The 27,528-nt window shown below is 48.3% G+C and overlaps 1 protein-coding gene across 1 annotated transcript in view; it reads left to right on the top strand.

The window, feature by feature from the left end:
* The window catches only part of AFAP1L2 (actin filament associated protein 1 like 2), a gene marked incomplete at both ends in the record, with an annotated part of 45,521 nt that overhangs the window by 5,234 nt on the left and 12,759 nt on the right, over positions 1-27,528 (top strand). Inside the window, 4 exons of the mRNA XM_082002314.1 lie at positions 13,938-14,066; positions 14,596-14,673; positions 19,176-19,267; positions 23,651-23,741. Of these exons, the coding sequence (XP_081858440.1) occupies positions 13,938-14,066; positions 14,596-14,673; positions 19,176-19,267; positions 23,651-23,741 (390 nt within the window). The remainder of the gene's footprint in view (positions 1-13,937; positions 14,067-14,595; positions 14,674-19,175; positions 19,268-23,650; positions 23,742-27,528) is intronic.

Below are 27,528 nucleotides of genomic sequence, written 5' to 3'. Positions count from 1 at the left end.
AAACGCTCTCCCGTTTTGGGAATGATGAAAGCAAGACAGCTATTAGTAAGTGGAAAAGAGAAATGGGAGCAGGAGTCATTTAGTTTTTGATGATGGCATCTTTCTCATGTTTTCAGTAATTGCAAGGGTTTTCTGTAAAAATGTTTTAAGACACGTATATTCACGAAACTGCGTTTCTAATATGGGCTAGGGAGCACTGGGAAAGCTGAGGAAACTTTGGCAGCAGTTCATCTTTCTTAGCTTAGTGTACTTGTCCAATCTGTGTCCTTTTTAAATTCTAATGACTTCCTCAGGCACCACAAACACTCTGGCCTTGTCACTTTTCCTTTTGAAGTTTGCTTCTCATAATGCAGCCTTTTCTGAAGCGTTCCTGCTGTCAATCAGCTAGCTAGTCCAAAACACTCCCCTGCTTCAAGATTGCTTAATTCCTTTCAGTTACAAAGAACGGCTCTCCTGTTGCTGGCTGCTGACTCATGCGAGAAAGGTAGCGTGCCTTGTGTCAGCCAGGAGGGCAAGTTCCTGCAGCCACCTGAAGTAGGGCAGAAAAATTGAAAAGCGAGATGGCTGAGGTGGGAAGCAGAGGTCCAGATGCAGTGAGGTGTGTTAAGAGGAAAAACATGTCTTGGTGAAGACAGCCTGGGCATCGGTCAGTGCTGGGTGTGTATCTGCTGAAGCCTAGGGTATAAGCCCCACCACTGAAGTTCTGTGCTTTGACCTAAAAGGCTGCCTGTGATGAAGGATGAATATTGACGAAACTACATTTCTGAAAAATATCTGAAGGATTTCACTGCACAGCAGCCTTTCCCAGGTTTGCAGGACCAATTTATCAAGTGTTGCACAAGGTGAGTCTGCAGTTTGGCTCACTGATGCCCAAGCTAGCAGAGAGGCAGAGCTGGTGAGCACCATGCTGGCCCAAGGCACTGTTTCCAGGACCTGGTGCCACGCTGCGTGAGCATGCTGGCCTGCCCAGGGTGAGGTGGAGATGCTGCAGCATTGAGGGATATAAGCTGTCACGTGTATTTTTCTTGACTGACCTTTCCTCCCGCTCCCTCCTCTATTCCCCACTACGTCTTCCCACACCTAGCTAGCAGTAGACTTGCTGGTCGTCACCAAGGTGTCTTGCTCTACATCAGGGATTTCTGATTGTCTTCTGCTGCTTTGTACCAATGTGCAACACTCATCCTAAAATGCCCTTTTGAGGTGACACTCTGAGACAGGCACACAGAAGACAGGGGTTAAACATGCTGGAGTGTTGCCTCTGAAGCACTCTGGATGAGGATGGATGACCACGGGTGGGGAAAGTGCAATGTATTACTTTGTTGCTGAGAGGTTCCTACAGATCCAGTTTCTCTTCTTCAGCTCAAATGGTTTCCTGCACTTTCCTTGCCTCTCAGGAGGGGAAATTTGTAGAAGTATGAGTTGGCATGTCCCACCTAGCAATTTCAGACAGGTGTTATTCAAAATGGAGAGGAAATTTAGATTGTGCATTTCTTGATTGCCATGGAGGAGCTGAGGAGCAGTCTCCAGAGCTTGGCAGCTCTTGTGCCTGTGCTTTTTGGTCTGCATTTTGTGTAGCGTGCGACCTGTTCAGCAGCTGTAATACATGTCCTTGCTGAAGGCTGAGATGGAGCTAATAGCTGCTCCCTGCCTTTTCCGTCTGGCTACCAGGCCAAACACTTCCCCTTGGGTAGTTTTCATGTAGGCAGGGAAGTCCCATCGGTGCCAGTGTGAGAGAAACGCCTGCCCTGGGGTGACTGCTGGACAGAAATCTTGTTTTGGGACAAACAAAACAAGATACTTGTTTAGTCAAGTGATGAAGGACTAAGCACAATGATAAGTAGAAGCTTTTCAGTGGATCAGAAAGAGATGTGTGGTGGTTACATCCCTGTTGCTGTTTGAGGTGGGACTCTCTGAGTGGGAGAGCCCATGCTCTTTCTCTGTAGTAACATAAGTGGATGGAGCAGCCTCCAGTGAAGACTAATTCAAATGCTTTCAGTCAAGGGAGGGATTTGAATCCACCTCCCCACCTCAGAGGTAAGGGTGAGAGGGCAACTGCCTGGTCTTTGGGGATCCAGCCTCATCCCACCCCTTCTTTTTTCTCTTCCTTTTTTTTTTTTCCCCCCTGCAACAGATGAGTGAAACCAAAATTACTTTTACTTTATCTCAAAAAAAACAAAACAAAAAAACCCCACGTTATTGTTTTCAGTGAATTCTGTAACAAAATATGCCTAGCCCTAAAAATGGGGAGTGTTTTCCTAGTCGTTTGTCTTTCCTTCACCTGCCTGTCTGCTTCTTAGAAAGCCCGGGCAAGCAGGTAACAATAAAACAAATGAAATCGCAACAAACCACAACAGAAACAATCCTCATGTTTTTCCTAACCCAAGAAGATGGAAAGGCTCTGTGGCTTTGTGCTCTCTGGCTGCCTCAGCTTCGCCTTTGGGGCTGGAGCTTAAGCGCAGAATTGGTAAAAGGAAAGTCAAAAGGTGGAGTGGATGTCTGCAGCGGCAGCCTACGATCCCTCCCTCAGCAATATCCAAAATGTGCTGCTCCGATGTCTCTGCTGCCTTTTTCTCTGGGCTGCCGGCAAGTTGAACGGCCAGCGGTTTTTTGGTAACTTCTCTGCAAGACTGGAAGACTGGGTTGGCTGCGGCTGGCTGTTCCTTACCAGCTAGCCAGCAGTTGTGAGGATGTGTGTCCCTTTATGCCTGTGAGTACTAGAAGACTCTCTCGAGGGCAGTTCCGGCTTGCAAGATGCTAATCGTGTCCTCGATTGAATTACTTCCAGTGCTGGAGGCAGAGCGGTGGACTAGCCAGGCTGCGCTTAGCAGTAAGTAAATAGAGCGCTCTTTCAAGTTATTACTTTCATTAAATGCTATTAATTTATTAGTGCCAATGCTCTGTTATGTTCACCTTTTGGATAGAAAACAAGGCAGTGTGGTTTTGAGCGAGGACGGTGTGGCCTGCACTAACCGCAGGGAGCCAGGCACGAGCTGCTGATCCCAAACCACTGCTGCCTCAATTAGCTGGGTGGGAAGGGATCCTCTGTTACTGAGGGTGACATAAGTGTTCACTAGCATGTAATGCTGAGAAAAGAGACATGCTGGGCTGGGTGAATTATAGCCAAGCTACAAGGATGTCTCCAAAGTCTGCTAAGAGGGAGACGAAAGAGTAAAATGAGTTTAGAAAAGCTCAAGGAAGCTGAATTTGCTCGAATGGCTTGAACTCATTCATCAGCAGTTTCTTGTCACAGATTTTCTGCTGAAATGGTAAATGAAAATAATGATCTAACTCTTAAATCTGTGATAGGATTAGTGATACCTTCAGCATATTTATGTAATGGCTTTCAGAGATTTAATTCAGAGTATTGTTCCCAGTCTGGGTAACTGGCTCTCATTCATGTAAACAAAGTACAAGACAGACAAAGTAAGAAAATCTTTTTTATCCGGTAAATGGTTGTTTTGCTAGTTTGAGAGCTGTCTTTCATTTCCCATGCCTCACAGTCAGGATAGAAAAGGGAAAGTTTTCCAATTCACATGATAAAAAAGAAACGCTGGTCTTCGTCCTGGTTGTCCGCTGCCTCAGCTGCCCTGGGCTCCTGCGGGGCCCTGCTGGGGAAGAAGGCAGAGGTGCGATCCGGCTGTCTTGTCCTGAGCCTCCTCTTCCCACCTGTGCATCATCATGAGTTTGACTTGCTGCTGCTTGGTGATGAGACTCAAGCCCAGGGTGCAGGTGGTGGCATCTGGTGGTGGCATCTCCTGTGACCCTAATTGTAAACCAAGGTTTATTTCTCAGTCTTGGCAGCTCTTTTGGTGCTTGCCCCTCCCGTACCTTGTAAGAGATTCCCCCATGTAGCACGGCAGCTGTGGGCAGTGGGACAGGTCCATCACCATGAGTCAAACCAAGAGCCATCTGTTAGGAAGGTCACTGCAGAAGTTGCTTATCTCAGTAGGTAAATGTCCGTGGTTTCTCTCATCCCTGCTCTGTGAATATGACCATCAGACCATGTGGGGCTTGGATCCATAGGGAGTCAAATGGGGGCTCGTGTTCTATCTCCTTGTGCAGTGATGTGCAGCTCTGGTGGCACTGGCATCCTGACCCTTTATCTTCACTAGTTCCACATTGGTTTGCATATTACTGTCACTTCTCATAAGCCAGGAGCATACTGGGATAAGTATTGTGTCACCATTTTGCCCTCAAGTATTGTCCCTTGTGTTTTAGCAGGACGTGGTTTTTTCACACGTTGAATGGGACCTGTGTTGGAAGAGTCATGTGCATGCAGCCATTGCGTAAATTTTGGTGGCTTGGGAAAGGCTCTGTTCTGAAGCTCTTCCCTGTGAGTGACACTTGTTTTCCCCAAGGCAGCCGAAACTTGGTTTTATGAGTATTGGACAGAGAGGCTCTACTAAGAAAACATATTTGGCAGTTTCTTGGGCAACATGGGGATTAATAACACAGATGCCAAATGGTACTAAAAAAGTTGAACCGCATTTGAAAACCTGTTGAGTAATGAAAGCAATGTTTGGGGTGTGAAGCAGGGCAGAGCCTCTGTTTCTCTGGAGCGTCTCTGCAGTGTTAGGACAACATTGGTGTTTCCCCACAGGGTGCATGTGTCTCAAAACAGCTCATCTGGTGCCCAGCTGCTTTGGTTATCCTTAGCAAACAGGGGAGCTGCCTGCCCCTGGGAGGCTGCTCTTCCACCCTGCGGTGGAACATTGTGTCAGAGGTGTGGGAGAGGAATAAAGGTGGCATTTCTTGAATGTAAAAGCAGGGACATCCAGCTCTGTCCTCAGGTCACCTTCTGGCATCTGTGCCCTCCCCATGCATGTGGGAGGGTGAGTGGGAGCTGTGGCCTCTTGTGGTGGCAGGTGCTGGAGCCCTGCTGGGAGGTACTCACTGAGCACTAGTGACTCATGGCAGGACAGGGTTTGTAGTTTGACCTCTGAAGTACTTCCTAGTCACTCCTAAGCCTTCTCTTTCCACACCTCTTAACCCTGAACTGAAGTTTAGTAGATGTTGGTTTACTTTGAATCCTGATGTCAGGAAGGGGATGAGCTTTGGTCCTTGGTGATGTCAGGGGGGCGGGGGGCATGTTTGGGTTTTTTGGGGAACAAATTTGTCTGCTGCTGATCATATACTGAGATTCCAGAGAAAAATCTCTGGTTTGCACGTTGCTGCATCAGTGCTGCTCGGTGCATCAGCTGCATGCTCCTTCCCGACGATTAGGCTCCAAGGTGACCCTGAAGAGGATGGCCAAGGATGGCATGCAATGTTTGGACAAAGGATTGAGCAAGATTGTTAAGAAAGAAATCTAGCAGTCAATAACGATGGTGCTGTGGGCTCCGCCAGCCTACCCTGATATACTTCAGGGTACTTCTAAAACCTGTTTTTCCCCTGCGCTAGTTCCATAGCCTTATGTAGTCATTCCGCTTTTCAGCTGTAGGAGCAGAGGCCCAGCCCGGGCTGTTGCGGCCGGCATGGCTCAAAGAGCCCCTGCTGCAGAGGAAATGGCACTCCAGGACTGTGTGTCTGTCTTTCTTTCTGACCCCAGAGCTCTTGCTTTTGCTCTCTCAAACATAATTGCTTTCCCCTTCTGTTATGTTTCTATTGTTTGTTGGAGAAATGATGCCATTAAATCAACAGAGAATGGTGGGAAAATGCTTTGATATGAGGCCTTCAGAGGGTGTGTGCGTGCGTGTGTGCATGTGCTTTCTTAAAAAAACTTACACAACCCTCTGTGTATCTGGCAGCTTCCTTTAATTTGTGTCTTGCCTGCAAGAAAGAAATCCATCTCCAAATATTTTTGGCCGTTAACCTCCTTTATTTGTATTGAAGTGGTACAAACTGTGGGGTGTTGTTCCAGGGCTGTCATTCACCATCATTGTGATAGTTATGATAGATAGTTGTGATAGATCTCATTAGGATCTTGCATTTTCCCAGTCACTGTTTTGGGAATGTGGTATCCCAGGCTTCCTTTTTCTAATGGCAAAGAGGGGTCCTGTGGCCACAGGCTCTGACAGGCAGTAGGACAGCAGTGTACCCACTATTCGACTGCTATTCTGTAATGCAGAGAGGGATGGAAATGGTCTTTCCTCTAGAGGTAGCCATGCAGAGTGATGAAAAATGATGATGCAAAGTCTGCCACAGTGTTTTGACTACAACCCTGCTGCTTAACTCAGGAGCATTGGCAAGGACCTGAGCTGAGGTGCAGGAACACGTGTTGCCACCGTTGCGGAGCAAAGACCACATAAAGGCAGAGGAGAACGCAGCTGGGCTGAGCAGGCGGCTGCAGGATGCCTCCTTGCGCTGGATTTGTGCTGTAGAGCCCCACGGGTTTGTGTCATGTAGTTTTAGTATTTTTGCGTGTTTCTTTTTCCTGAAAACAGCTGTTCTGTTTGATCAAACGCCTCTCAGTAGCCCCTTCCTGAATATAGCTATGCATTGCATTAGGTGGCAAACAGCAGATGTACTTTAAATTGCAGGTCAGGTGGTCACCCACCCCCCCAGTGAAGTCAGCCGTGCAGCCTTCTGAAGACCGAGGGATGGAAAGGAGAACAAAACTTTGCAAGACTGGGAAAAAAACCCAAACCCAATCTTGGCAAAAAACTGAAGGAATAAGGGGTAAAACAGAAGAAGGGACTGTGGGGAGAGAAGGCAATCAATGGTGGCAGCTTTAGAGGAAATCATGTCTCTGTCTCGCCACTGTAGGGTTCAACACTGGGCAGCAAACACGATTCCTGCTTTGTTGGGATTGTTTTCTCCTCGCTAGGAAGGCAGCTCACTCGGGCCTGCTCTTGGGGATATTTACCTTAGAAAGAAGACCCTCTTTAACATCCTGCCTGCCTGACTTGGGCCAGATTTTTCTAGTTGATGGTTACCTTGATTTGGTTTGATCCTTACTTACGCTCTTGGCTACTGCGTTGATGTTTCTTTAGCTGCTTCCCTGATGTCTTCCCAGCTCCGTTCTGCCCCAGCAGCAGTTACCGTGTTGCGCAAGTCATATGTGACCTGGTCCCCTGCATGCTGAGGATGCAGCACTTCTCAGGGTGACAGTCCAATCAACCCTGGGTCCCAGCACGGTTTTCCGTGGCACTTTGTGCTACGTCCCCGCTTGCTGATGCTGCGTACATTGCTAAGCACCTGCATACAGACCTGCAGTCCGTAGCCTAGTAAAGCTTTGGGGATCTTCTGAGTTTGGGCTCTCCGCTAATATGGCATGCTACGAAGGGGAGAGATGCTGGCTTCCTTCAGATGTCATCCAACAAATTTGTTTGCCAGTGTGAGACGTCCAGTGACTCACCAGTTGTGCTGTCATGGAAATACTGAGACCCTTTGCAAAGAAAGACGTCACTCTATTGCCCTGAAGTTTCATGCATAGACCCTCTATTGCATATAATAAAGCAATATGGCACTAAATACCAGACTGCTCAGTAAAAATCCTTATGACAGTAATTTTCATGGTTTGCTTCTCTTTTCTCTTCCTTCTTTTTTCTTAATTTTTCTTGGATGCTGTTTCCCACCTTCTAGTGGAGGGAAAAGAAGTCTGTTGTTTGCTCAGCTAACTGAAAAAAAGCTTTGTGTGCACTTTCTGCTGCCGTTTCGTTAAAGTTCAGAGTTCCTAGGTTAGAGCTGCTGCTTCTCAATACGAGTCTTGTTCGAACTTCGGAGCAGCCCACGCAGAGCTGCTTGGGTTCATCTGCGCAGTTCACAGCCCACAGCCGACGAGACACATTGTTTGCCTCTCTCCTTCCATGATTCATACTGTGCAACAAAGAGGACCCTAATGCTCCCAACGTGAGTGTGAAGCCAGGCGGTACTGGATTTTAGGTACATCAATAGAAGCAGTCTGGGTGGGGTTTTTTTCTTGTCTCGTGAGCACTCAGTATATCTGCAAATCAGACAGCTTTTGTGACAGTGGTCATAACTGTCTGGCACTAGTCTGGCTTAATGGGGAAACTATGATAGTAGTTCTCCAATTTTACAGTTTTCTTATTCTGAGGAATTTTAGCTTGCGTCAGTTTTGTGAATTTTGCTTAATCTAGCAGTGACTCTATACTGAGAAAGTTCACTGTTTGCTGGAAGCTTGGTGTTTTGTGTTTGTTTCCCCTTTGATAAACACAGCACTTCTCACTTTGCTGTGTGGAGACTTCTTTTCTTCTACAAATATTTATGAAATACTCTTCTGTGGAAAAAATGGAGGAGTTTCAACTGGCCAGCACTGGGTTGGGCTTTTGATTCTTTTCCCATGAAAAACTAGAAGAGGGAAGGCTGGCCAGTCATTGCAGGTGCAAGTGTGGGAAGTATTCTGATCATCAAAACCAAGCTGGTAAACTATAGCCCCACACTTGTCTGTGTTTTTCTGCTCATCACCCTGGGTGAATGCTGGTGGGGTTTCAGTGCGGTGGGGACGTGCTTCAGAGGAGCAGCCTTCTGGGGCTCAGCAGAGATGTTATTTATTCCTGGTGCTGTATTTCGGGGAGCCATTCGCCACATGTTCCTCCTTGTGTTACGTTGCCCACATGCGCTGAAGCCAGCAGCTCCCCAAGCGGGGCAGAGGAGTCGTAACTGCTGCAGAAGGGCCTATGCGTTGCTGCACCCTTCTCTTCACTGCTGCTCTGCAAGACCCTGAAGCCGACAGGATGAAGAGGGTCGATTTGCCTGAGAAAGAGATCCGCTTTGCTATTTTGGAAGGTGGCCCTGTGTTGGGGGTCATCCAGCTGTTACAGCTGTCACCATCCACACATCTGCCTTTCCTCACAGCTGGGGAGAATGGCCTTCTCTAGCTGTCACGGTGGGTGACTTTTCCCTCTTGCAAAGGCTGACTATTACTGTAAGGCTCCAAATTAGAGCCGAGGAGGCCTGGGCTGGGTCCTCCTGCTCCGCTGACAGCACCCGCTATTCAGCGCCTGAATGCCGTCTCTGTACCCGCCGGCGCTCTCTGCGCGCTCGGCAGCTGCACTATTGATTTTATGCAGCAAAGGGAAAAAGAAACCAGGGCACGAAAGGCACCGCTTTCTGCCAAAGAAGCCCCTGGGGAATCCTGGTGCTGCTGGCTGGGGCTGGTCAGGGGCAAATAGGTGCCGAAACGCTGCCGTGGGGTGTCCTGCATGGAGGAAGCTCTCTGGGGATGCGCAGGTACCTCAAGGTGCCCTTGGGGAGCTGCTCCGCTCCCGTCGCCTCTGACACTTGCATGAATCAGAGCGCTGTTATCCGTTTCACTATCTCTGGACTTTCCAAGGCTTTTGAAGTAAAAAGCTTGGCATGCCACAGACTGCAGGTATTTACTGGGTGCCTGAATCCATGCTGTTTGCCAGGAACTTTGCTCAGCCCCTTTGCAGCAGGGGTAAAGCCAAAAGTACCAAACCCAGCTCCTGCTTTGGGCAGGAGGGTGGGAAATCTGCCAGTGCTTCAGGGTCCAGGGAAGGTTGGTTTGGGAGTGAGAGCTTGCAGTCTGGGACACAGGAAAACTGGATTGTATACCTGATCTGCTGGAGAATACCCCTGTATCCTTGGACAAATCGCTTGACCCCTCTATGCCTTAGTTTCCTGTTAGCAAGTGATACTCCTTATCTTTCACCTCTCATCTCAGAAGACAAAAGAGTGGGTTTTAGTATGTATCTTATACAGTTCTTTGTCCAGTGGCTGGGGCCCCTCTACCTTGATAAAACAAATAATTGAATTTAGATTAAATGCTCTAATATAATCTTGCCCAGTGGTTACTAAAACACTTGAATGAAAGTTCATTCTAAGCCTGTCTTTCCATTTCCTCATAAGGCCAAGACATGAATTAGATGTAGACATAGGTTGTTATTGTAGCAAAATGACAAAGATCAGTGGTTATTGGTAGGAATGACTTTCATAATCTAGTTTAATGGTCATTTACCTTTCAGTGACCTTGGTGTCAGGCAAAATTGGCAGCTCTTTTGCGAGGAATGTGCTTCCTCAATGGGGGCTTTGCAGGCTGCTGCATTTTTGGCTCTAGCTTCACATGAACTAGGATAGACACTGCTGCAATGCAAGAGACTCTCTGTCTGCAAAGAAAGGCTGCAGACTGCTGCCAAAAGAACCCCTTTTCAGTGCTGTCCTGCTGCCACTGAATTGCCGTTGAAAAAGATCAGTCACGTTTCAAGCAAGGCTTTGCTTATTGCTGCAATCAAAGGTGCAACCTTCAAACAGAGTCTACCCTGGTCAGAGGAGTGCCCAGGAGTTTCTGTAAAAAGGGTTGCATTGTCTTGAAGTAAAAGGAGGGAGAACCTCTCTCATCCTCCTCTTAAGTGCATGCAAGAGGAGCTGGTAGTTGTGGTTGTAACCCCCTGTAAGTCCTTGTTACATCAGTAAAGATGTGATATTTCTATACACTTTAAGTTCAGTCCTTTCAGTGATGATCATCCACTTGTAGATGCAAATCAGCCAAGTTTCCTATTGACTATGATGATCCTACACTACTTTCCATCACATGTTGCAAAATCCTTATGATTTTTATCTAGTGACATGATCTGAGCTGTGCTGCAGTATCTAATGGTACCCCATATGTGTGGCCATCCTTTCTAAGGAGTAGGTTATATCCTGGGGCTTGGGAGGACCAGATTTGGTAGAGGTATTCACAGTGACCTTGGCTAAGTCTTCTAATCGTTCTGGGCCAGTCTTAACCTTAGAGGTAATCTCCTAGTTTTCCATGAACTAGGCTGAATTTTTGCAAGTGTTATGGAAGTACTTGAGATGGTGCCAGAAAGATTGCTTGAGTCACATTGTAGTTGGGGGTTTATGAAGAAGTGCTATATGAGTTCAGAAGAGTAATGCAGCTGTGGAAGGAGGTTTCTCAAAAGCATCTCTGAGAATTGCACTGCCTTGTGCCTCGGCCTTCTGTCTGCTTCTAATCTCTCATGCTGCTGCTCACAGCCATTTGATTTTGTAAATGAGTTCCTTGCACCTCTAACTATCGTGGAGGAGAGCAAGCCTAGCTACAGGAATCATTCCTTTACGTGCTCTCATTTCTAAACTGCTAAGGTAAGGAGAGCAAAACAATGCAGCTTGGAGGTAGAGCCATTTGTTTCAGGCAGCTTTGGATAACCACCAACCCAGTTTTGCCATGAGCATGTTCAATATATCATCACCAGAGCGTGATAGGTCTTTAGGAGAGATCAAGCAGTGGTTTCCAGCATTCAAAATCCTGAGATGGTTTGACATACATGGGCTCTCAACTGTTCTTAGTCCTATTCACCTGCTGGGACCTGCTGCAATTGTTGCTTGCATAGAAGATCTTACAGACTTCCATTGTATTAATTCTTACTTCTCACATTCATCAGTGATAAGTATTAGCTTGTTCTCCTTCTGATATGAGAGAATGAATGGTCACATTCATTTCACTGGCGGTTTGTTTTTGCAGGTATCAGGTTTGGATTGGGAATGTCCAGCTGAGATCAAAGAGATAGTTGCATAGAAGCAGATGGTTTATATGCTGCTTTTTTCTGAAGAAGAGCAAAATGAATCTCTTGAGTCCCTGAAGTCTGAACCCATTGAAGTCTGACAGAGTCTTTCCACTGATCTCTGGCCCCAGGATCACATCCTAAATGAGTTCCTTTGAGTCACTAGAAGCCTGAATTCAGCTTTGGTGGGCTGGAAAATGTAACCTACTGTATGGGCTGCGCTATTCATAAGAGCTCGGCCCTGTGCGTGTGCTCACTGTGGATGCCCGAGAGAAGAATAAAGTCATTTTCTGCAGTCATGGGGGTGGAGGAGGGAATGGGAATTATACCCACATCCCTGCAAATGTGGTATTGTGACTTCCATGAGGGCAGCTGTTGGGAGCTGACCCGCTGTTGGGAGCTGACCCACTTCTGAAGTTTCAAATTAGCTGTTTTTTTGTGCTGTGTTTCGTCTGATGCCATCCTCAACACATAACTATCCTGTCCACTAGGATGAATGAAGAAGAACATACATTTAGGCCTGACCAAAAGGAGCTGATCTCAATTTAAGTTTCTGAAGTGGGACACCTAAGCAGATGAGCAAGTATAGCAAGGCTGTGATTTACACAGGTGGAGTTTCCTTAAACTTAGAAAAAGTAGGGTCCTTGAGCTTGAGAGAAGCTGGTTTGGGTGTGTTTGATACCAAATGCTCACAGTTCATTATTAAATGGTATTAGTGACACCTAATATTGTTGTCACCAAATACTCCCTGTTTCTTTACAGTTTATGAAAAATGTTGTTATTTCTTGAAGTGATTCTTGCTTTCTTTGGATTGCAGTGGCTTATAGCTGGGCAAGCCAGCAGCTAGCAAAAATATTCAAGTTAACACAGTATGATATAGGCATTGTCCATTCCCTGTGGGTTCTATATCAGACCAGAAGAGAACGAATTGGGTGTAGAGGGTATAAAACGAAGTGTGAAGAACTACCAGTTGGTAGTCTCCAATGGAGCCGTTATTGATTGATCTGGAATCATTAGACTGTTCTACAGTCAAGCAAGTGAAGATTAATACAGTTTGAGAACAGTAGTATGTTTTTCAATTAATGGCTAGCAACATAAACCTCTACAGTGTAATTTATGCTTTATTTATCAATATTCTAACATGTATTCATCTGAGGAAGGGTTGCCTGGTGGCTAAAGATGGGGGACTAAGAAGGTGATGGCTCTCTCCTGGCCTTACACAAGTGTTTGTTGTGACCTTGGAGGCAGTGGCACTTAAACTAGATACGCTTCAGATGTTTTGCACTATGAAACCAAAACATTAACACTTTTCTAGTCCATTGGTGTGCACTGTGACTCACAGGGGTACCTTGGGAACACACAGCATGGAAATGCTGTAAGTAAAGGAAATGGAGCATTGCCCCAGTTAAATTATCCATGCGTCACATTCCTTGGTGGTGTGCTGAGGAGTCACAGCCCGGTTCACAGCCTGGCGGTGGCAAACCCAAATTTTGCTGCCCATCTCCCCTGCAGCTTTCTAGCGTCAGGGAGCAGAGTGGGGTAGCAGGGGAGTCTCCCAAGGGGAGGAATAGCCGGGCTGGGTTTTCTGTGCTTTTCCCACACGCTGTCATTCTTGTGCGGCACTTCCCCTCTCCACATAATACTCTGTTATTTCCTCCCTGGAACGGGCTCCTGCCACTGCTGCTAATTAGCCCACGATAAACTTCAGCGTGAACACAAGCAAGCAGTTAAACGCCTGTTGCTTCAGCATGAGCCCAGTCAGAGAAGTGATTTGTGGGTGGCAGAGCTGAGTAGCACCTCCTCAGAAGGAAAACAAACCTACTAACCTGGCTGAGCCATCAGGGCTGGGGAGCAGTGTGTCCGAGTCGCATGTTTGGTGTATGCGGGGGTGTCTTTGGTACGGCAGGTTTTCCTGAGAGTCTCCGAGATGCTGCTCAGTCTTGGGTCTTCAGTTCCATGTGATGCAATGATTTCTGTGGTCACTACCCGAGCAAGACTGCTTGAGAAGTTACTGAATTATGAATTATGTACATGCCTTTTTTTTTTTTTCTTTTTTGGGGACATACACATAAATCATTACAGATAGAAAAATTAAGGGGGAGGCTTGGAAAGAGGAACCAGAAAGCAGAGTCTTTGGTAGATCCAGATGATGGTTTGAATTATGTTTGCTGGGACTCAAGATTCAAGCATCAAGCTCTTGCTGGTTTTGTGTAACCTCAGCCCTAAGGCTCAAAATCCCTCCAGGCTTTTCCCACCTTGAGCAAAAAGTCTTGTAGGAAGAAGACTAGGTATTTACATAGGGTTTTACTGGTGTACGAACAGAAGTTTGAGTCTTGGTTTTTGAACCCACTTTCTTTTCAAAACTAGAGGGAGAGTTCAAGCTGGAAAACTAAATATGGATTATTCCTGGGCAGAAAAATGCAGAGGATCTTGGAAAATTCAGAATTAATGTACATCCTCTTTTGAAATGCTACCCAACTGTTTTGCCAACAGTTGTCTCTCTTGCTGTCGTAGCTCTCGAGCAGCTGCTCACAGAACTTGAAGATTTTCTGAGGATACTGGACAAGGAGAACTTGAGCAGCACTGCCGTCGTGAAGAAGAGCTTCCTCTCCGACCTTCTGCGGGCCTACACCAAGTCCAGCGGTACGGAAAAGGAAAACCGAGGATGGGGTGGTGGGCCCATTGTGGGAACTGCTAAGGATTCTTGAAGCAACTTTTTCTTGGAAGCTGGTGGGAAGGGGAGACATGAAAATTAGAAGGAGAAAATGAAACAGAGATTACTTTTTCGGTGACCTCTAATTGTTTATGTAAAATTAGTATAGTTATGTGTCCAGCTTTACAAGCAAAGGATTCCCAAGATTCATGATACTTTCTGTTTTCCTTATTAAACCTTAAGTTTATTTAATCCACTTTGTAAGATACACAGGATGTACTGTTTGGCCAAGTTAATGTTTAAGTAGAAATTTTAACTTATGGAATTTCCTGACTATAAAGCATTTACTTTTTCTGCTTTTTATTATTGCTTGGGTTTTTTTCCGCACATTGCCTCAACCAGTATGCTCTCCTCAAAATGTGCTCAGCAGAGACACTTTTTACATCTGTCTTTGTGGAAAAACTTAGCAACGTGAAAGCAGTGGGTGGGTAAAGAGTTCACTTTTCCCTTTGGTTGCAGGTGGCGATGAGGAATATATTTATATGAACAAAGTGACCATCCACAAACAGCAGGGTGACCAGGAGAAACAAGACAAAGGTAGAGACCTGAAAATTAATGGTTGCCTCATATCTAGCGGGGCAATGAAAGTACACGTGGTTACAGCCTTGCTTTACTGGGACTGGTGGAGGCCCCTCTGGCAGCTCTGAGGAGCGAGGCAGTTGATGGTGTGGAAGGACTGCCATTTTCATTACATGCCTTTGGAAATCATGGTCCTTGCCAACACTGTGAGACTATTCCTGGAAGTAGCACTTTGGAGGGCGTTATTTTGGGATAAAAATGTTGCCTTCTAAGACTTGCAGCTTCAGTGCCTGAAATATTTAAGGAAGCCCTCATATTGCCTTTGGCCACGAAACACATCACTTCACCCTTTGAGACCTTGAAAGCATCTGTCGTCTTTAGTGTGTTGCTCTGTACTAGCCCAGAGGGTCTACGTTGTCGCAACCTTGTGAGGCAAGTTCCCAGGTGCAGCCTGCACCCTCGCCATCTGTGCGGGCAGAACACCTTCATCTCCTGGGGGATGCAAGAGCTCTGCAGTGTACAAGCCAGGAAATTAAACCTAGATAAAATATTAATTTCCAATTTAGAATTTCCAGATTTTGAATTTGTAACATGGGAAAGAATGTCATTCTGCAAAAATGTCCCTGGTCTTTGAAGTTCATCACAAAGGCTGTTTTTGATAATTGTGTAGAGTGAGATAATTACTGAGAGACATCTCCTTCATACATGCGTAGTCAGAGGCTGACCCTACCCCACAGTTTCTGATCCAAATAGATGACAAGAGGTCACATCAGTGCAGTCGGCTGTTGACATGCTGGTCCTGCAGTAGCTGGGAGAGCTCCGTTTCCAGAGTTGTTTGTTTTGGTTTTATTGTTTTGTGGTGTTTGGGGTTTTGGCTGTTTTGTTTTTCAAAATACCTGCAGCTGAATTTAGGTTAGCTTCAAATACCCCTGAAGACAGGATGTCCTCCCAGATTACGCGTGCAGCCCCAATGCGATCTCCAAACAAGGCCCTCTGGGTGATGCTGTAATGGTCCATAACAGGATTGTGCAGCCTCCCGGTGGCTCCCGGCAGCCAAGCAGCGACAGAAACATCTCTTTATACAAGTTCTCATTTGGGTGATAAAACAAGGCTTGCAGTGATCCATCAGGCTGAAACACGGGGGCAAATTTCAGACAATTTATTTTTAGAGTTGGTTCCCTATCGAGGCCATGAGCCTTACCCACCAAGTTGCTCCCTGTGGGACTTGGTGCTTCTCTCTTTGTTTTCAACAACCTCCCTATTCCAAGTAAAACTTGTGAGTTATTTGGAAGTGCTGAAGTCAGTGAGATGCATGTATGGGATCTTAGCCATAGCTGCAGCTGGGTGTACAGCCCTGATCCTGCCTCTGTAACTGCACAGAGAGGTCTGTGCCTGCCTGGTCAGAAGTGGGACCTGCAGGTTCAGATTTAGCAGGCGGAGGGGGCCCTAGTACCCATTGGTGCCAGGGGGTATGATATGGATCCCCCAGTCATTATGGATCTCCCTCCCCCAGTCATTATGGATCTCCCTTGACCCCCTTTATCCACTGCTGTTCTGTGCGCTTTGTTTCACCGAAATCCTTTGGTGGGATGTGGTGGCCACACTTTTGTGGTCAATGGGACCTCTCATGCCCTGTGGGATTTCTTCATTGCTATAGCTGTGCTCCAGTATGCTCTAGCAGTGCATAGGTGAAAATGCTTTCTGAAGTGGTAATACATCAGCTCCAAAAGTGCAAAAACCATATTTCATTCACTGCTTCTGTTTCTATCAGTAAGGATTTAAGCTGAACGGTACCCTGCTTTTGAGATGCCTTTTCATGGCACAGGAATTGAATTCACTGCAGTGAGTGATGAATGCACCATCATTTACTTGATCTTGTTTACTTGAGAAACACATCAAGTCTCTACCCTGCAAGTCCATGGGACTTTTCAGTGAGCCAAATGCCATCTCCTTCTAGAAGTCAGCACAAAGGGATCGAGGTGCAGGAGTCTGTGAGGTGGGACCAATGCAGTGTAGGGCTCCTGGTGGTGCACACTGTGGTCCTCTTAGCCCAAATACCAGGATTGATTCACTTTTACAAAGAACAGAGAGCACAGATAAGTAAGTTACTACAGATGCAAATTTTAGCAGGCTTTTGTCTGTTTTCTTCCTTTGCTCTTCTAAATTCTCTCCCAATTCCAGGTTTTAGAGAGACATCTTTATCAGAAGATACCTGCAAATTGTTAATGCTTGTTCAGGAAAAAAATACTCCTTCCCTCCCACCCCAATAAGAAAATAGTCTGTGATTTGTGGTGCTGACGTGTGTAGCAGGAGAAGGAAGGGGTATGTACAGCACATGCGGTGTGGACCCTCTGTACAGAAAGCATACATTGGGTGCTTGTCCCCATATTCTGGGCACAGCAATAGCTTCCCTCTGCAACTTCAGAACAGAAAAACCCATAACATCTTCCAGGGGTGTTGTCAGGATGAAGGTTAAAGGGGTGGTTCTTCCTATACAGAGCCTGCAAATCAAAGCTCCATCGCATCCTGCTCCGCTCCTCAGCTGGAGTACATGGGCATGTGTCCATGGAGGTGGGCAGGTTTCCAGCAGGGTGAGGACAGAAGCTGTGGTCTCCGTCCCATGCTCCAAGGTTGGTGGGAGGAGGAACAAGTGCTGGTGCAGAAACCAAACAGCATTTTCCTGGCATGGTGAGGTTCAGTGGAATGATTGCTAGGTTTGTTGGAGAGTCGAGAACAGATGGCCACCACTTGCGAAGGGTTTGGCAGTGGTTTTTGCTGCTGCAATGATTTCTATTTTGTGGAGCTGAGCATGGGAGGTTCTGCCTGGCACAGGATTATGTGAGTTGGCCTGTTTATTTCTCTCTGCTAAAGAGGCCTCTAAAAAGTTCCCTGTGTGGACAACCATGAGTGTGAAGATAATCCCCTCTTGGGTAGTAGCCCACTGGGGCTTTAGGAAATCTTAAACTTATTTCTGGTGTTTCCAAAAGCAGAATTGGCCTCAGCAGCAGCTGTTGATGGAAGGTGTCCAGCCTGAGATCTCCTTGGTCCTTTACAGAAAAGGCCAATCTCCAACAGCAGCCTGTAGATATGACTCTGGCAGCATAATCGTGGGGTATTTTGGTAGGTGGATCTCCCCATGATCGGCCTGTGTCATAGGCTCACCTGCTTTACTCTGCTGGAACCTTACAAGATATCCTACTTGCGAGGTGCAAACAGCTGCTTGGAGTTGGTGTCTATGGAGCCATGTGACTTACCAGTGCTGATGACCAGAAGACCTGCATCACAGGGAGCAATTTGTCACAAGAAATGTCTTTTGAGCTCTTGCACTATCAGGCCAGGAGCTGACTGTAGCCTGGCAGGGCAGAGCTGTCATCGTGGCTTCTGAGCCCCAGACATGAACAAAGTAATGTGGTTTCCAGCTTCTATTTTTAAAGCCCAGAAATATGCAGCAAAGTTCCTGCCCGCGTCTTCTGAGCGCAATGCTAAACCGCTGCTGGGCACTGCGTGACGCCGTGGTGGTTTCTGCCTGTGCCCGAGGAATGCAGCTGGAGCATCAGCAGGTGACAAAGGGATCCAGAGCATCAACTCGCTGCAGATTTTGGACCCAATTCGCTTTTAATTTACTGGACTTGCAATATCTGAATACCTTAGCCTAAAAGTATTTGGCAAGAGACACTCTGTAAAAGGGGATATCCCCTCTTGCACAGTATAATGCCTTCAAAGTCCTTAATTTTTCAGCCATTTGGTGCCTTGCTCCCACTTGTTCCTGAGCATTGCTGCATTGCACTGTCTTGGAGGTCGTGGGATTCAGGCGCTTGTTTGAGGCCACCCAGGAGTTCTGTGATGGGGGAAGAACACAAGTTTTCTGAGCCTTCGACGTACCCTCCAGCTACTGAATCACTCTGCATTCAGCTGCTTGGAAAATCTGACTTTCCAGAGGCAGATGCAGATCGCCTGGAGCAGTTCTGCTGCCATATGCCCTTTCACATGTTTGGCCTGGGCTGCTTCAAGAGCAGCTCTTCCTTCAATAGCAATTCAATTACTGTTCTCGGCTGGCTCTGATAAGCCGTTGTGCAGCTCAGCTAGGCAGCAACTTCTGCAGCTCACTCTGGGAGCCGTGTGGCATTAGCTCCAGTTTTCTGGAAGGGCAGCAGAGGTGAGGGCAGCCACTGATCTAGCAAGGAACAAAGTGCTATGGATTTCCAGATATTGTGTAGTGTCTGCCCATGCTGCTTTTCAGGACCCTTCAAAGTTTCAGCAGTGGGTCTTAGCTTCATAGTTTTCCCTTCAGAAGGAAAAACATGCCCAAAAACTAGAGACCAGTTCTTCTTCAGGGTCTCCCAAGTGCCACATTCCTGGGTATGGCCTGAAATGACATGTTGGCCCTGCAGCACTGCCTGTAATTGTCACTCTGCTTCCTGCTGAAATAGCACCTTGCTGTTCCTGCACAGCCCTGGGTAGTGAGTGCCCCGCTGGGAAATGCCACAGGCCATCGATATAATTGTGTTTCTGGCTTGCAGGGCTGGATCGGAGAAATTCCTTGACCAATGGAGACTCAGGACTGCATTCGTCCCCTCCTCAGAAGAGCCTGCCAGACCTCCCCCCTCCAAAGGTATGTCTTGCAAATCCATTGCTTTTCACTGCCCAGCCCTCAGCCTGGAGATCTGAACCCCTGGAGGCTTCACTTCTATTACGTACCATGCAGCACGGCTAAATGGAGAGACTTCTGCCTGTGTATGTAAGTGAGGCAAATAGTCCTGGTGAGCTTCATTCAAAAAAATAATTATAATAAAGATTCAACTAGGGGCTCCGCAGCGTATGGGTTTCCAGCTGTACATTTGGTCTTCGCAAATGCTGCAGGTCAGCGTGTGGCTGGTGCCGGCGCTCCAGCTGGCTGGTGGCCCAAGCAGGGTGGCTACACCCTGGGGTGGCTGGGCATCCAGAAACACCTGTGGCTCCCAAAGCTCATGCACAGAGGGAGCAGGCAGCTGTGGGATCCTTGGGCTTCGGGCTTCCCATGCGTGTGCAGCAGCACTGCACAAAATGGGCTGTATTCCCTGCCAGGGCAATCCCCAGCCCTCACACGCAATCCAGGCTCAAAGGAGGAAGAGAAATTGAGGTTTCCAAAGAACCGAAGGTGAGGTTGGCTCTTAACTGTTGCTCTGGAAATCTCCCTGAATTGTAAAGCAGCTATGCCCTGGCTGCTGGCATGAACTTAAAAAAGCCAGAAACCCTTTGGCTGCGTGATGGTGGGGCAATCCCCAGGCAGCGCTGGGACCTCCCTTGCTGGCAGAGGCGTGTACGGTTTGGCCATTAGCAGAGAAGATCAGGTTTGCTTCTGTCTGAAGCTCCTGGTGTTGTCTGTGCATTGGGTGACCGTGCCGGGCGTTACGCAGGTAGTACAGCCCACAAGTCTGCGAGGAGGAGTCGCCAGCAGTGTAATTTTTCCATAGGGTAGCTATAAATTTGGTCAGGGTCCAGTTCAACACCATCAGCTTTCAGCAGGATTTTGTCTCCATGCCAGCAAGCCAGCCTGACTGTCCTTGAGAGACGCAGGTCATCCTCGAGACCCCAGATGTTGCTGTTCAGTAGTTGATCCGACATGGGGATCGCTGTAGCTGGGGTTTTAGGATGTGAAAGAAAAGGAGGGCAGGGAGTGTGCATGGGGAGGCATGGGGGAGGATGGGGTGGTGCGTCCATAACCCACAGAGGACGATCTGCTCCTTTCCCAGAAAGGAGGACATGGGGCGAGGCCCTAGGATTTCTGCCCAGGGAGCTGTTTGACTCAGCTGGAGTTAGCTGGAGGATCTGGGGAAACAGAGGGGTAGGATGGGACGCAGCCGGCAGCCCCACGGGTGCAGTGCATGTGCCCGCTGGGAACTGCTCCAGCCCCGCGGGACTCTGCCCATGCAGCTGGCTGGGGACACTGCGCTGGACCTGGAGTTGCCTGGGAGCAGCAACCAGAGCAGGAACCGCTGTTTGGCTTTGGCTTTCTCAAAGCAGGGGTGGTAGTGGGCAGGAGGATGGTGGTGCAGTGGAGTGAAGGCATGACCAGGGAAGCAGCAGCCGAGTGTCTCCAAGATATCTCCTCTTGTGCTTGGTGCAGCCCAGCTTTCTGACAGGGCAATCAGGAAGTTAAATGGCGGGGGGGGGGGGGGCGCAGGGGAAGTCTTGGATGTTAGCTGAGAAGGGTACCTAAGCCATCCATCTTCTCCCAGGCCTGTGCTGTGAACTGCCTTCTCCCACCTCCTTCTCCAACCTCCTGCCTGCTCCCACCGTAGCTAAACTCCCTTGGATTAAGACCTTGAGTACCTCCTTGCTGTGAGCGTCTGAGTAAGCTGCTGGCAGCAAAGACATCTGAGCATATTTCAAGGAGTGGGGCTGGGGAGAGCTTTAATGTGGTCCCAGTTAGTGTGTGGCAATTGCTGCTGTGGGGAAATGAATCTTCCCTGCCCGTGTTTGCTGTGCCTGGCGCGGGCAGGAGCCGTGGCCACCTGGGCAGTGGAGGAGAGAGCGCAATGCCTTACGCAGAAACAGAGAGATTAGGAGAGGACCTCAGAATGTATCTATTTTAGTTCTGTGGGGTTTTCTGTGGTTTGGTGATGTTAAGGCACCCTGTGGTGCTGCTCTACACTTGCCTTTTGAGGCACAGGAGAAATTTCTTCATAAAGCTCTGCACAGCAGATTGTCCCTGGTATTCACTGACACCAGCAGTCAGTGTGCAACCCAACAGGGGTGGCCCAGCTGGATCCCACTAATTTCTTTGGATTTGTCCCAAAGCAACCTTTAAACAATGAGTCCTGCAGGCTGTGGCTCTGACATCAGTGACCTTTCATCTGCGGTAGTCCTGGCGGCTCTGCCACTTTCCGCAGCTATCCCCTGAGAAAGTCACGTGGTGCAGATGCAGATGCCCACGATGGCTTTATTTGCATGCTCTGTTGTACTGTAATGCAACAGGCAAATGTTCTGCGAGGACCAGCCTGGGTTAGATAACACAGTATGTACTTTTTGCCTTAAGCTAGAGACAAAACAACTCCATGCCTTTAGGGAAAGAGAAGAGAAGAGAAAAAAATAGCTTCTGGGGCAGCTGAGGTGCAGTCCCACCTAGTCCCTCTTGGCTTCCATTGTCTGTAGGAATCAAAACGGAGCAGCCCCTTCCCCCCACCCCCCTTCCTTGACACTTGTGGGACAGTGTCAAATAAACCCACAGTGTTTCTTTGTGTAGGCAATTTGTTTATGGTCATAGCACAATGTGAGCTGGCTACATGCAGGAGGCCACCACAGATGGCAATTGCAGACACATTCCTTGGGATTAAGTAAAGCTTTGGCGTGGCTGGATTTGGTTTTATTTCTTTAATTTAACACATTAGGACAAGTTCCTAAAACTTTAAGTGTTTGGAGGCAAGCATTTTCCAGCAGTGTGTCCTACGTGGCTCTGGAAAGCAAGCTCAGAGTCTGCTCACAGTATCTGGCAGACCCACGTAGGAAGGAGTTTTCATCCAAGACACTTGAGAAGTTTGGGAGGTTGGCAGGGCCACGGGCAGCTTGCTGATGTGGGAGCAGAGACACCTGATTTTGGCCGGTGTGGTCAGGGTACCTAGCTCTCACGGGCTCAGCAGCATCCCCCTTCCTGGGCAGTTGCTGGCCAGAAAATCTTATCCTTCAAAGCTTCCTTCCCACTTTGGATGGACAGCTTTGAACCTACATTTGATGATGCTGGCATGACCTGCAAAGGGGCTGATGCTGCCTTAGACCACTCTGTAGTGCTGGTGCCCAGCTGGCCCCTCTTCTTCAGGCCACCAGGAGCAATCACATGGGCCGGCATGAAGGACCATTCGTGATCCACGACCTTCAGCATTGCTGTCTCTGCAGAGAGAGACCTGCTCTTCTGCCTGTCCTCCGGGAGGAGTGGGGCTTCAGCCCTGCCCACACTGAACATCCTATCCAGGATTTGCACATGTCTCGATCAGAAGCCAGTTGAAACGGTGTGAGCCAGAGCGTACCGTTGTCAGATGGCTGGGGGTGGTTTGACCTGGGTGAGGAGAGGGGACAACTCAGTGGGGAATGGGCAGACGCTACGGTCAGATCGTGATGGAAGAGGTGGGATGCCATGTATTTGGAGAAGAGTGTAAGCTGTCTGCTCATCCTGCTGTGAACTCTGGCTCTGCTGTCTCACGTTCAACAGCCATGTGAATTACTTGAAAAGTAAAAAATTTTGTTTCCTAGCCTTGCTTCCCCCTCCTTGTGTTGGTATTTCTAAAGGATTAAGGCACTGTTTTTCCTGCCAGCCGTTGCTTGTGTTTAGGGAGGCGTTTGGCAGGCACCACAGGGATTTTCCAGCACTTGGACTCTTTTCAAAGGCTTATTTTCCATCAGTGTAGTTTATCCATTTCCTTCATTTTTTGCTCAGAGCACAGTTAAAGATTCCTGATATAGTTCCTAAAGTAGAGATTTTTAGCTGTTGATTTGCTATCAGTCAAACTTGGAGACACAACCAGCAACCGCTCAGGCTACGCTTTTCAGTGTAAAGCCAGGATTGCACCAAATGTCCACCCTTCTGGTTCCCTGTTAAGATAATCAATAGCATAGAGGGTCATCCCCAGTTACGATGAGCAGCTTAGGGGGGTCGGTGCAGCAGGCAAAAGTCCCAGTTCACGGTAAGGCCCCTGGGTTGGAATTGCTGCTTTTGAGGGCATGAGTTGATGTTCCCAGGGCTTTCAGCAAAGTTAAAGAAAGTAATATTTATGACACAATTACACAGTAATTTCAAAGAACTCCTTTATATTTGAGCTAACTGTAGACTGGAAACCCTCCGCAGTCTCTTTCTTCCCTGTCATCTCAATTGGTTTACATGAAAAACCTGGTGTACACATCTAAAAGGTCTCATCCACTAGGACAAACTTTAGTGCTTAAAAAAAAAAAAAGGATGCCCCATTGTTTTCAAGCATCTGTTTTTACCTTAAATCATGCTTTTATTTGTTTGTTTATTCTGCAGATTCCTGAAACAACACAACCTTCGGTCCCCAAGATTGAATCCCCAGAGGGATATTATGAAGAGGCTGAGCCATATGATGTCTCTGTAAATGGTATATCACAGCTAACTCTTGGGGGGGAGGGCGGTTCATGTGGGAGATGGAGGACTTGGGGTTAATGAGAACAAGCAAATGAAAGCGCAGATGTTTCTTACAGCTTGCGTGACAAATTTGTTTTCTGATGCTGGTCATGTTTAATATTACAGATTTAATGCTAGTTGGAAAGAAAAGGCTAATGAATTTTTAAGTTTCCTCTAGAAATAAGTAGGATGTCTGGGCTCATATAACATTGCTGTAAAATATTATAAACTATTGTGGGTTCTTTTTGTCTTGATGGTTTTCTGGAAGATATGCTGCTGCCAAATGCAGGTTTCTATTCAGGAGTGAGTGAATGCTGTGAAACTGTGGTGGCTTGCATTCATGTCCTAGTGCTCTAATCGTCCCTTTGGGGCTCAAAATCCAGGACTCTGTTGGTCTGTTAGATGTGATAACTGTTTTTATAATTGGCTATTTATTCAGCTCTGTCTCTTGTGGCAGTTTAACCATCTGTAAACTCGATTCAAAAGCCACACTTCATGCGAGGGGACAATGTGTGGGTTCTCTCCACACACACTCACTTGCTGCCTGGGTCAGCACCTCCCAGCAATGTCCACAGCAGGGCCACCCGTACCTGTCACCTGTGGGCTCCCCACTCCCTCTGGAGGAGACCACTGCGTGCAGGCTGAGCTCCCAGATTCTCACTTTTTAAGACTTATTCCTGCATCCTTCTTTCAGTGAACACCCTTCACGAGAGCTTACCTCCCTCTGATCTGAGGGCAGAGCCGATCTTGTCATCGCTTTGTCATCTGTTGAAGCCCAAATGAGACAGATTATATGGCTCTGCTGCAGAAGCAGACCTCTGCTCGTCAGCCTCGACACAGCAGAGTGGGGCGCAGTGACGTACGCAGCATGAGGCAGAGCTGAGCGGGGGAGTCAAGGCAAGCAGAGAAGCGAGAGTTAAGGGTGAAAGATCTGAATCTAAACTCTTGGCTGTTGAATCTGAGCTGTTCATGAGAGAAGCTGAGTCCTCTCCAGCCCCGGTGTGCGCCACCGGGCTTTGAAGCTCCCCAGTAGGGAAGCACCAATAGTGCCGCTGCTTGGAGTGGCCGGGGGTTGGCGTGTCCAAACAGCCCTCGCCACGTGTGTGCACCTTGCACACCCGGACAGCTTGTAGCTGTGTGGGTCACTGTTCTCGCAAAGGCCTAGGAGTTACAGTGCTAAACAAAAAAGGGAGGCGTAGAAGGATCTTTGTTTCCCGGTACCATCCCGTCTGGCTACGTGACAGTGGTGAACAGAAAGGTCGTGCCCAGCTCAGGTGGGAAAAGGTGCAGGCTCATCACGGCTGGGGTGAGACGTGCCATTTGGTGCAGAGGAGAGGTCCCCTTCCTCTGCACGTGTAGTTAGTGCCAGCTCGGTTTTGCGGAAACGCTCTGGGTAGTTTGGCTGAAGGCAGGGCTGTGGTGTGTGGTGAAGCCCTCCTGCAGCTGGGGCAGCACAGGTCACTGTAGCCTCATCCCCGCAGGGGGTTTCCACTTGCCTGCACCGTAAGATAAATGGACTTTTTTTCCCTGCTGCACATTGGGAAAGAGGATAAGGCGCTAAGAGCCATGGCGTGTAAAAACATAGACCGGATTAGCTGGAGTGCAGCCATGGATCTGTGTGCTGGGAAACCCAGGTTATGTTATCCAGGCAGCTCCATAAACTCACGTTGCATTGAGAGCCTTGGCTGCCAGGAGTGATAAGCACACACCCAGCTTAAACCTCTGCTTTTCCTTGGTAACCAGCTGCTCAGAGATGCAAATACACCCACCATCCACTGAAATCCAGGCCAGCCAGATGCCTAAGGAAGCTAGAGATCAGAGCCCTGCAAGCATGGTCGAAAAAGAGAAGAAAACCTCGCATGGTGGGAGCACTATCAAAATGGGGCAGTCTGTAGCTGCTACGAATAGCTGTTTGACCGGCAGGCTTGGTGTTTTTACCAAGCAGCATCACAGCAGTAAGCAGAGATAGGAGCCCACGAAGCGAGCGGAGGTGGGACGTGCAAGCCCAGGCACGGCCTCGCCACTGGGGCGTGTGGTGCCTTTGCCTCCTGTGGCCGCTCAACCGCTGCTCGCCCAGCAGGTCCCTTCTTCTACACAAGCTGTCTGGTGTGCTGTGATGCCGATGGCTACTAACGTGGTTTGCGTGAGAAGGAAGGCGTCGGCGTGCCACCGAGAGTCTCTGTGCTTTTTGGCAACCTCATGTTTGAGGTGGTGCCCGGGGGTGGGCGGGAGGGAGGAGCAGGGAAGGATGCAGAGCAGCAGGTATGTGGCAGGAGGCGGCTGCGGGCGGCTCGGGGAGGGTGCAGCGTGGCACGCTGTGCGGAGGGTGGGTCAGGCAGCTGCTGGTGCCCCGGTTTGCCTCGAGAGATCAGGCATCAAATCCCATGGCACATGGGCAAACCTGCAGGTCTCAGTCCTGCCCGTTGCTTCAATGAGTACAAAACTGGGCCCCCCATCCCTTTTTCCTCCCCTCGCCTATCAGGTGGCAAGAGTACCCTGTACCTGTCCTGTTGCAGCCTTCCAGAGCTTAAAGGGGGCTTAAAGAAAGGTGGGGACAGACTTTTTAGTAGGGCCTGTAGCAATAGGACAAGGGGTAGTGGTTTTAAACTAAAAGAGGGGAGATACAGACCAGATATACGGAAGAAATTTTTCCCACTGAGGGTGGTGAAACCCTGGCCCAGGTTGCTCAGAGAGGTGGTAGATGCCCCATCCCTGGAGACATTCCAGGTCAGGTTGGACGGGGCTCTGAGCAACCTGCTCTAGTTGAAGATGTCCCTGCTCATTGCAGTCGGGGTTGGGCTAGATGAGCTTTAAAGCTTCCAACCCAAACTATTCTATGGTTCTGTGGTCCTGTGCTCATTGTTAGCAACTGTCTTGAGACCTTGGTGTGACTTGTGTTGCTAAAGGCCGGTCTGGAGATGCGTGGGTTTGCCCTGGCCAAAGATGCTAAAGCCTGACCCCAGTAACCTCCCAAGCCCCCTGTGCTCAGCCCTGTCTCCCCACAAGCTGGGCAGGGAAGGAGCCAGAGGTCCAGGGAGCTGCTGGTGGTGTTTCTGCCAGAATTACAGCGTGAGCCTTGGAAGACACCCATGCGTCTCCAAACAAATGGGTGTAGTGAAATCAAACAAAAATAGGAACATCACTAAAAATAGCGAGTGCACTGCCAAGAAAGGACATCAAAGCAAGCCTCCAGATGGGCTGAGGAGATAGAGGATTCATGCAGCGTCATAGGTGGGACTGTGAGGCACCGTAACAAACCGTGGGTGAATTAATTAAAATTAAGCAGGCAGGCGAGACTGCTGGCTCTTGGGGTCTTTCTTTCATCAGCAGGATTCCCACCTCTCTTTTGGGGACACCTCTGCCTTTCATTTTACAGCTCCAACAAATGCTGCTGCTTCTCTTTGCTCCTGGCCTGAAATGTGTTAAACCATTACCGTCCTCGTCTGCATTTGCATAATTGAAGGGTGCGATAAGAAATGGAGTGAAAACGAAAGGGGCGACGTGACTGCAGTAATTGTTCTGGCTGAAACAGCTCATCTGCCCTGGCTGATTTTAATTACAGTGATGATGATTTTGTTTTAAAAAAGGAATTGCCTTGTTCCAGGGGGTGGGTTGAAAACGTTGTCTGTGTTTGAAGTTTCGCCATACAGTGTGCTCCTCCGCGGCAGTGGGGACAGGACAGCCTCGCTGGCTGTAGGGGCAACGTGGGGCTGGGCCGGACTGACACCCTTGTCTGCGTTGGCTTATCTCTGGCTTTTTCT

The sequence above is a fragment of the Phaethon aethereus genome, assembly GCF_964289735.1.
Source record: "Phaethon aethereus genome assembly, chromosome: 7".
NCBI classification, from domain to species: domain Eukaryota; kingdom Metazoa; phylum Chordata; class Aves; order Phaethontiformes; family Phaethontidae; genus Phaethon; species Phaethon aethereus.
This window is presented reverse-complemented; position numbering and strand designations above follow the sequence as displayed.